General features: G+C 45.2%; 1 protein-coding gene across 2 annotated transcripts; it reads right to left on the reverse strand.

Annotated features, from left to right (window-relative positions):
* Nucleotides 1-258: 258 nt before the first annotated feature.
* DCLRE1B (DNA cross-link repair 1B) lies at nucleotides 259-9,967 on the reverse strand. 2 transcript variants are annotated; one of them, XM_039460915.2, is made up of 4 exons: nucleotides 9,434-9,967; nucleotides 8,019-8,184; nucleotides 7,002-7,184; nucleotides 259-4,346 (listed from the first exon to the last, which is right to left on the reverse strand). In XM_039460915.2, the coding sequence occupies exons 1-4, from the start codon at nucleotides 9,677-9,679 to the stop codon at nucleotides 3,286-3,288; spliced, it is 1,656 nt and encodes a 551-aa protein (XP_039316849.1). In that variant the 5' UTR covers nucleotides 9,680-9,967; the 3' UTR covers nucleotides 259-3,285. The 2 variants fall into 2 exon arrangements, with proteins under 2 accessions (XP_039316849.1, XP_074237328.1); XM_074381227.1 differs by lacking the exon at nucleotides 8,019-8,184 and having other exon boundaries at nucleotides 9,434-9,491.
* Nucleotides 9,968-10,057: the final 90 nt, after the last annotated feature.

Raw genomic sequence — 10,057 nt, forward strand, 5'->3', positions numbered from 1 at the left:
TGTAAAGGGACTTAAGCCATTGTCAGTTACCTTGTGGAAAAGTACAAGTTCTCACACAGATCATCCATGAAATAACTAATGGATCTCTAGGGAACTTCCTTTTTCCCAGCACCTTCAAGCCTAATTGCAAGATCTTCATACATCTATAGGATCATCTTTAGATTCTAAAAATAATTTAAATTGGCTATGTAAAATATATGCAATGCCACATTTTTATATGAGGTACTGTTGCAAAATCAAATAAGACAACTGCTAATCTCTAGTATAAGTCAGGCATTTTTATTTTAGAATAGTATGGAATTTTCCCATCATGGAAATGCAAATGTGGCTGGGCACAGGGGCTCATGCCTGAAATCCCAGCACTCTGGGAGGCCAAGGTAGGTGGGATCACTTGAGGCCAGAGGTTCAACACCAAGACCAGCCTGGGCAACATAGTGAGACCTCATTTCTACAATAAAATAAAATAAAATTAGTTGGGCATGGGGGTGCACACCTGTACTCCCAGGTATTCAGGAAGCTCAGGTGGGAAAATTTCTTGAGCCTGAGAGGTCGAGGCTGCAGTGAATAGTGACTGTGCCACTGTACTCCAGCCTGAGAGACAGAGCTAGAATCTGTCTCCAAAAAAAAGCCACATGAATAAACAATGCAAACAAGCTACCAACAACTAAATTCCTCAAAGTTTTTGCTTTCCCTCCAGCATCTGAATGCATATATAACCCACTTCAAGGAACAGGTGTGACACAGCATGTGCCAAGACTGGACGGGCTCCCTTGTTGCTAGAAGATAACGCCAATATGGGTACCTCTTTACCGAGAAGTACCTTATCTGTCCCAGCCACCTTTGGCTGCACAGAAGTGAGACAGCTAGAGGATGCTAGAGGAAGTCAGGCTAAATTTGCCCACACAGTTTAGTAAATATTTATTAACATGAGATGATTTTCTTTGTGTTAACATGTACCGTTCTCATGATCTCATTTAAACTTAATGAGTCTTCAAGGTATTTTAATGCTATCCTGTCTGCAGAAAAGATGGTCAGAAAACCTTTCTGGAGGGCTATTCGGCACAACGGGTATCAAGAACTTAAAACTATAATCTACCTCCAGTAATTTAAGGAAATAAAAATGCAAAATATATGCATAAGACTGTTCATTGTAATATATGCAATTTTAAAAATACACAAAAGTATTGAATATGGGAATGGCTTATTTAGTTAAGGTATACTCGATGGATATTATAAAATATTAAAATGGCATTTTAAAATATCTAATGAGTAAAATGCTTTAAGATATTAAGTAAAATGTAGGCTATAAAATTATACACAGTATTACCCCAACTTTGAAAAGCATTTACATATTTAATACATCTTGTAATCCCAGCACTTTGGGAGGCCGAGGCGGGTGGGTCACGAGGTCAAGAGATTGAGACCATCCTGGTCAACAGGGTGAAACCCCGCCTCTGCTAAAAATACAAAAAATTAGCTGGGCATGGTGGCGCGTGCCTGTAATCCCAGCTACTCAGGAGGCTGAGGCAGGAGAACTGCCTGAACCCAGGAGGCGGAGGTTGCAGTGAGCTGAGATCGTGCCACTCTAGCCTGGGTAACAAGAGCGAAACTCCGTCTCAAAAAAAAAAAAAAAAAAAAAAAACTAGAAGAAAGCATACCAATTAACAGAGGAATTAAAATTTTTTCTCTATATTTTTATGGTTTTCAAAGTTTCTTATGCTATGTGCAGAATAATTTCTTTGAAGAACCAGAAACTGAAGAGAACCAACATCTGAAAGACCCATCATAGGGCAAACACTGAGCTAGGAGAATTTTACCAATTATTTGGTCTCCATCGTAATCATGAGAGGTAGTCATCTCAAGTCCATTTTATAGATGAGGAGCTAGGCTCCACAATTTCAGCAACTGCTCAGGGTGCCACAAATTCAAGCCTAGGCAGTGCCCATGTTTCCTGCTGCACCAAATGCCTCACCTGCTGTGGCTCCTAATAGGACCCTGGGAGACTTACAACAAAGGTCATTGACAAAACAGAGCTGTGTACAGCTTTCCCAAGAGCAGTTGCCTTCTAAACTTTCTCTCTCTCAAAGCAGAAAACTCTTTTAAATCCTGACAAGAAATGGAAACTTCTTCATTGCTAGGGCTCAAGGTTCCATCCCGAGGCAGTTTATCCACATGCCCAGCTCCACAAGTCTGCGCCCTCTAAAAGCCTATTCTCTCATAGCTGTGGCATCAGTTATTCTGCTTACTAGTTTGGCATTTTGTCAGGTTATGAGCAGAAGGACAGGGCAGACTGCACACCCCCACCCCTTCCTGCCAGCTGGCTCCTTGGTCTCTTCCTTGGATACTAAAACAAACAGGCTATGTGCTCTGGCTCCGCACTCAACCCAAAGGGTAGGGGGAGCAACAAATATCCCAGCTATGTGAACAATTGGAGGAATATCTGATAACACATTTTATCTTTTGTAATTTTGTTTCAGCCAAATAGGGCCTCCAGGTCCAGCAATCCCATCATACCCATAGCCTTGACGTTCAGCTGAGTTCTAGGTAGTGCCTTGGAGAGGTTGCCCAGCGCACCAGCTGGCTCTGTTCCAGATGGGTCCAGTGATAGTAACTGCACATCCTCATGAAGGACATGGAGGTAGAATTTTCACTACTGTTCCAAGGCCTCTTCATCTTTTCCTGTTCCCTCCCAGAGGCAGAGACAGGAAATAATTTGGATGGAGGTCACGGCAAGTCAGTGACATTCAGGATTGAAGCATGCAGCACCATACTTCATAATTTTAAAAATAGACCTACCTAGGGATTTTAATCTGAGAAGAGGGAGAAGGGGACATGGAGAATGGCACATGACACCACAAAACAGCAACAGGAATAACTTGGTCCTTTTGATTCAGACTCTTTTATCTCTTTCTGCACCCACATCCTCTCATGTGGGTGCAGAAGGAGATAAATGCATGTTCACAAAAGTTTGAGAAATATTGGGTTAAACAAGGTTAAACAGATTAAGTTACTGTAGGTCTTCTAAAATGTGTTCATGCATATTCCAAAGACTTTATAACAAGAAGTATTTCTTAAATATAATCGATTATAAAACGAAGGATCCCATAGGCACAAGGACCCCAGTGAATGAGTTTTCGGAAGTGCCACTCCAGGGTGGGCTCATAAGGGTCCTGTAAAGATAGAAAAGTAGGTCCCCAAAACAAACTCTTTCCCACCAGCCATCAGTTACTATCTTCAAAACTGCAGTGTGGGCTCAGACAAGCTTGTCATTCTGTACTCTCCAGTCTACTTCAGCAAAGGTTTATGGTATTTTTCCACTTGCTGGTCAAAGTTTCGGGAAGAATACCCTGCCTGGAAAATGTTCACTGGAGTCAGAAGGTATTTGAGTGCTAGACCCCTGAATTCGGTAGCTGGAAGAAGGGTGGCCTTGCTGCTGTGGGACAGGGGAGAACCATGGCCCATCCAGGCACTCTGATTCCCTGTGGCTTCTGGATCTCCATCAGCTCCCATGGGTACCAAGGGGGGCCCTAAACCAGTTTCCTTCCTGGTTTCTAGAGAGATAAACTCCTTATCTGTAGACCTTAAGTGCAATGAAAATCCCAATGGGGCAGTCATAGTCACCCTCTTTTGGGACTCACAGAAAGGCACTGCCTCATTCCATTCTTTGCTGCAGAAGTCTGGGAACAACTGCTTCTTGATCTGCAAAGGATGGTGGGAGGGCTGCTCTTCAAGGTGTGCAGGCCGGGGAGAAAGTTTCTCTTTCTTGGCCTTCTTTGAGTCTCTGCTAGCTTGAGATTGCTCAGCACTTTTCTCAGGGGATTCAAATACAACACCCTGGGTTCTCTGCCTCTTTGGCCTCCTTTTTAATAGCCAGAGAAAGCTTGGTTTTCTAGAGGAAGAACTCATGTATTGCTGTACAGAGTCTGGAATTAGGGGCACGGAGACCCTGGGGCTCAGACTGTCCTGAAAACCTCCACATGGCTGTCGACTGACGATGGGCACCACCTCACAAGGCTTCAGTGCTGCAACAAAGGCACGAAGCTCAGAGTAGGAGGAATGGTCAGAGTAAGGGATGACGTGGATATCAGGGTGGGAGCTGCGGATTTTTCGGCTTGTGGGGAGGATAGCAATGGTAGGGTGGGTCTGGTTCCAATGCAGCATGTTGGAATGGCAGATCTCCATATGGTCCACGGCATGGATACGGCCAGCCTTCTCTTCCACTGTGAACACATCTGCCAGACCCAGTAGCTGTACCAACTCCAGGCGCCGAGGACTCAATACCACCCAGGTCTGAAATTCCAGGGCCAGCTGCTCCAGCAGTGATTCCTTTCCTAGGCTGTAAAGTCCTAAATAATGTACCATGGATTGGGGAAAATAAGAGAAGGAAGAAAATGAAGCTACTGGAAAATCCTAATAAATCAACAAAATATTTAACAAAAGTAGATAAAATTCAAGGAGAAATCCAGGGGGAATATCAAGGAGGAGGTGGCATTTGAGCTAAGATATATGAAAGGGAATGACACAGAATCCACTCATTCATTTAGTTCAACAAAAGAAAGCATCTACCAAGTTTTAGGCACTATGAAAACTAATAAAGAAAGCTGTGAGCCCTCAAGAAGTACGATCTACAAGGAGACCCAGAAAAACCAGTTAAAAGCAACGTTAAAGATATGTGTACAGGCTGGGTGCTGTGACTCACACCTGTTATAACCCCACCATTTTAGAAGGCTGACGTGGGAGGATTGCTTCAGCCCAGGTGTTTGAGACCAACCTGGGCAACCTGGCAAAACCCTGTCTCTACAAAAATAAACAAATAGACATGTTGGTGCCCGCCTACAATCCCTGCTACATGGGAGGCTGAGGCAAGAGGATCACTTGAGTCTGGGAGGTCCAGGCTGCATTGAGCTGTGATTGTGCCATTGCCCTCCAGCCTGGGCAACAGAGTGAGACCTTGTCTCTTAAAAAAAAAAAATGTATACAGTATTGTATCTACTAGGTGATAGAATTGGGGGAAGTTAAGCTAAATATTAAAGGGTGGGCAAGGTTAACCTGGCAAGGAAAGGGTAGAGAGGGTATAGTGGAAAACATTTTAAGAGGGGGCAGTTTGCTGTTACTAAAGAAGGAATTGGTAAGAAATAATACCAGAGGGGCAAGCAAGGGCCATATAATAGAGGGTCTTATATGTACCACTAAAGAGCTCAGACTTCATTGTATAAGTGAAGGGGAGCCACTGAATGTGAAGCAGGAAAATGGCTAATTCTAATCACAAGAATAATATGCTCAGAACAGGGCTTTAAAAAGAAAAATATGGTAATAATATTATTTGACTGCCAGTTTGAGAAGAAGCTAGAGTGGAAGTTCCAACTGAAGGGCCCAAATAACACTTACATAGAAAGAAATGGAGACATTAATTTGGGTAAAAGTTATGGTAACAGATATGGGAGATGTTGTTTAATAGCTGTTCTCAGACCTTTTCTGAAGAAGTTTGAAATCCACAACCAGATTGTGAATGCCTTAAAAAGAAGTATGCATTTTTTTATATCCACTTTATTCCTGATTATGGTTCAAAATCTCCCTCCTTAGGCACAAATGTAGCTGCTTTTTCTTCTCTCTCGATATATTCCCACCTCCCCACAGGTCCTTCCCTACCAGACTGTGAGCCCTCCAAGTTAGACACCATATTTTATTCATCTTTATATCCTCACTGCCTATTGGATACTTGGCACTTAGTTGGTAGAGGCTTATTGCATATTTGCAAAATTAATCAAGGTTTACTATAGCATCCTCCTAGCCAGCTTTGCTTCTTCGAGAAATTCTGCATTAAAATATTAAGAATGGTTAGGACTGATATTTCTTTATAAGCAGTTAAGCAATCCTGAGAGTAGAGGACATTTCTCAATCAATTTGGTAATCACCCTGGAAGGTATGTAAGTTTTTCAATGACTTTGTTTAGTTTCCTTTTGAAACTCCTTTCAAAGTTGGGACACGTCCTTTTCTTACCTTTTTTTTTTTTTTTTTTTTTTTTTGAGACAGAGTTTCGCTCTTGTTACCCAGGCTGGAGTGCAATGGCGCGATCTCGGCTCACCGCAACCTCCGCCTCCTGGGTTCAGGCAATTCTGCTGCCTCAGCCTCCTGAGTAGCTGGGATTACAGGCACGCGCCACCATGCCCAGCTAATTTTTTGTGTTTTTAGTAGAGATGGGGTTTCACCATGTTGACCAGGATGGTCTCGATCTCTTAACCTCGTGATCCACCTGCCTCGGCCTGCCAAAGTGCTGGGATTACTTGAGCCACCGCGCCCGGCCGGAACACGTCTTTTTCAAATATTTATAATGGTGGCAAATCTTTGCCCTTTTGTAGATGTACTAATTTGGAAACAGCCAAAAAAGTAATTTGGAACCAAATCTATTACATTTATTTTATAAAACAAAGATTTTCATAAACTATTCCAAATGGCAACTCCAAGAAGGAGTCCTCAATAATGTTTTATACTATTTATAATCACTAGAACAAGCATACAGCTGTTTTTTTCGGTATACTTCATTTAAAGCACAACACTCAAATATCTATGTTCCGATAATTTTTTTTTTTCTTTTTTTGAGATGGAGCCTTGCTCTGTCACTAAGGCCGCAGTGCAGTGGTGCGATCTTGGCTCACTGCAACCTCCATCTCCTGGATTCAAGCAATTCTCCTGCCTCAGCCTCCCAAGTAGCCACCATGCCACCATGCCCAGCTAATTTTTGTATTTTTAGGAGAGACAGGGTTTCACTATGTTGGCCAGGAGGGTCTTGATCTCTTTACCTCATGATCCAACCACCTCGGCCTCCCAAAGTGCTGGGATTACAGGTGTGAGCTACCACACCCAGCCAGGTTGCAATTTTAAATAAGGTGGTCAGTGTAGCACAAAGTGAGAACTTCACAAAGATATGAAAGATGCGAGAACCCTCAAAGAACCCAGTTCACTACCTACAGGTGACAGAAAACTGAAAGGAAACAACTCACCAATCTTTATGTTATGTTGTGGGTGCTTTCGAATGAGCTGGACAATCTGGTGGGCAGCTTCTTGTCGGGAAGGAAGAACTAGGGCTGGGTTGCAATTGGTGTTGTCTAGGTATAAAGTATGGATCTGTTTCCCCAGTGTCAGAGCTGGCTCCTTTAGCATGGATGGTGTATATCGAAAATCACCTGGAAGAGTATGTATATGGGGGCAAAAGGTCAGAGACAAAAGAAGACAAGCCTTTTCTACCTCCAATAATAGATGGCTGTTTGCTTACAAGTCTTTTTGAAAAAACTATTATGTACCCTGGCACTGAACTATGCGATATACCTGCATGGTTTCTTTGTGGAAATGTCTCCATCCTACTTCTATTTTTCAATTACTCTTCACAAGGTTTGGACCCTTAAAGAGTGGGAAATCAGCTGGGCACAGTGGTTCATGCCTGTAATTCCAGCACTTTGGGAGGCCAAGGCAGGTGAAACACCTGATCAGAAGTTTGAGACCAGCCTGGCCAACATGGTGAAACCCCATTGCTACTGAAAATACAAAACTTAGCTGGGCGTTGTGGTGGGTGCCTATAATCCCAGCTACCTGGGAGGCTGAGGCAGGAGAATTGCTTCAACTCGGGAGGCGGAGGCTGTAGTTAGCCTTGATCACACTACTGCACTCCAGCCTGGGTTACAAGAGTAAAACTCTGTCTCAAAAAAAAAAAAAAAGAGTAGGAAATCAGAGTTGATATGGGGTCACTATGCTCATATGTGATGAAGCTAGAAGGACTCCAGCGCCTCCAGACTTCTACTGAATTAAGGCTGCTCAAGAAAAGTCTGCCAGGTGTGCTGACTTACGCTGATAATCCCAGCTACTGGGGAGGCTGAAGCGGGAGGATCACTTGAGGTCAAGAGTTTGAGACCAGCCTAGGCAACATTTTGAGGCCCCAGTCTATACATTAAAAAAAGAAAAAAAGAAAAAAGAAAAGTAACATCTAGTCTGGAGAAGTCGCTGGGATTCCTTGAGAGGCCCACCTGTATAGAGGATGGTTCCAAAATATCCTTCAAAGAGAAACATGACTGAACCAGGACAGTGATTGGCATCGATGAGGGTTACTGTCATGGTCTCTCGTCCAATTTCATCTAGGGGCAATACATGGCTCTCACCAACCTCCAGGGCTTGGATCCATTGCTTAGATACCTGAGGAAACAGTCAGTCATACCAGTGACCACGGACTCCCCTCCCTGGGTTAGGGACTATCCCTAACATGAATGGAGGAAAGCTGACCAAATCCTGAGCCAGCCAGGAGCAGAAGCTGTAATGGGGATTCTCAAGCAATCTGCCCTTCCTCCTTCCACTCCCCATCCCACCCTTTGTATAACTTAATTAAGAGTTCAGCAAACAGTCTAGTCAGCAATTCTCAAACTTATTCCTGATCTTAATCTCTTGGAGACTTTAGGGTGGGGGAGAGAGAGAGAGAGATGGAGAACCACCTAGCACATTAAGCGGATTCTTATGATGAGGCAAGTTTAGGCCAGGGGCAGTGACTGACGCCTGTAATCCCAGCACTTTGGGAGGCCCAGGTGGGCGGATCACCTGAGGTCAGGAGTTCCAGACCAACCTGGCCAACACGGTGAAACCCCATCGCTACTAAAAATACAAAAAATTAGCCAGGCGTGATGGCTGGCGCCCTGTAATCCCAGCTTCTCGGGAGTTTGAGATAGGAGAAGCGCTTGAACCCGGGAGGCGGAGGTTGTGGTAAGCCGAGATCGCGCCACTGCACTCCAGCCTAGGTGACAAGAGCAAAACTTAATCTCAAAAAAAAAAAAAAAAAAAGATGGGGCAAGTTTAGGAAACACTGGCCTAGCTTATATATAAAGGTAGACTAGCTTCCTTGGCTGGACTAAAATATCTCAAGTTGGTCACTCGGAAATCACGTTCTTTTTTTTTTTTTTTTTTTTTTTTTGAGATGGAGTTTCGCTCGTTACCCAGGCTGGAGTGCAATGGCGCGATCTCGGCTCACTGCAACCTCCGCCTCCTGGATTCAAGCAATTCTCCTGCCTCAGCCTCCTGAGTAGCTTGGATTACAGGCACGCGCCACCATGCCCACCTAATTTTTTGTGTTTTTAGCAGAGGCGGGGTTTCACCATGTTGACCAGGATGGTCTCTTGACCTCGTGATCCACCCGCCTCGGCCTCCCAAAGTGCTGGGATTACAGGGGTGAGCCACCGCGCCCGGCCCGAAAATCACGTTCTTATTCTGGGTTAAAGATGCATTTCTGGTCCTGCTGAGCAGTCTATGAAAAAAAAAATGCATTTCTGGGTTCAAACAATTTCTGCATTTGTAAAGCAGTCGTCGTGGACCCCATTCTATAACTCCAAGACTGACAGGTCAAAGTCCCAACCCAGATGCCTGGATCAGCTCTCGGAGGTCGACTCCAGCCCCATACCTGTAGGTGACGATGCAAGAGGTGGGCTGTAATTGGGGAGCAGTAGAGGGGCCGGGCCCAGGTGCTAGACAGGCCCACGGTGTGGTCCGAGTGCATGTGAGACAAGAAGAAGAGCCGTGCGGTGCCAGCCCGGCGCAGGCTCCAGAAGTCCACTGCGATGGGCGTATGGGGGATCAAGACCCCATTCATGGTGGCAGGGTTGGAGTCACCAGTGGGATGTTCTCCATGGGGGCAGGGCTCCTGCATGAGGCTTCCACGACAGCGCCCCGATAAAAGTCATGCTGGGACAAGAACAGGGCCAGAGACCCTAAGGGAAAGAGCCCAGTAGAGGAAAAAGTTACTAGAGTGGGTAGAAAAAGGAAGTGACTGTGCCCGCGGGAGCCCAAATCGGGGAGGGCGCTCAGCACTCCGACCCGCGCGCGGGAGTGGAGGCCGGGTAGGGCACTCAAAGCGCGCGCTGCTGGGAGCAGACAGGCCGAAGTAGCCGATTTCCGATTGCCCGCCGCCGCTCCACCAGAGGGAGTCGAGCGGCTGCGCCCGAAGGGCGAGAGGTTGGGGGAAGGGCATCTTAAGGTCGCAGTCCAGACTAGGCTCAGTGCTCGCTCGCTCGCTGGGAGACCCCAG

Source organism: Saimiri boliviensis, chromosome 11 (genome assembly GCF_048565385.1).
Source record: "Saimiri boliviensis isolate mSaiBol1 chromosome 11, mSaiBol1.pri, whole genome shotgun sequence".
Classification (NCBI taxonomy): Eukaryota; Metazoa; Chordata; class Mammalia; order Primates; family Cebidae; genus Saimiri; species Saimiri boliviensis.

Bases quoted from the DNA above. Each gene is read 5' to 3' on its own strand.
- DCLRE1B (XM_039460915.2), bottom strand. From the start codon at position 9,679: ATGCAGGAGCCCTGCCCCCATGGAGAACATCCCACTGGTGACTCCAAC. The intron at 7,185-8,018 runs GTGGGCCTCTCA...ATACTCTTCCAG, and splicing joins TGGAACCATCCTCTATACAG to GTGATTTTCGATATACACCA. The intron at 4,347-7,001 runs GTGAGTTGTTTC...TACATTATTTAG, and splicing joins ACAACATAACATAAAGATTG to GACTTTACAGCCTAGGAAAG.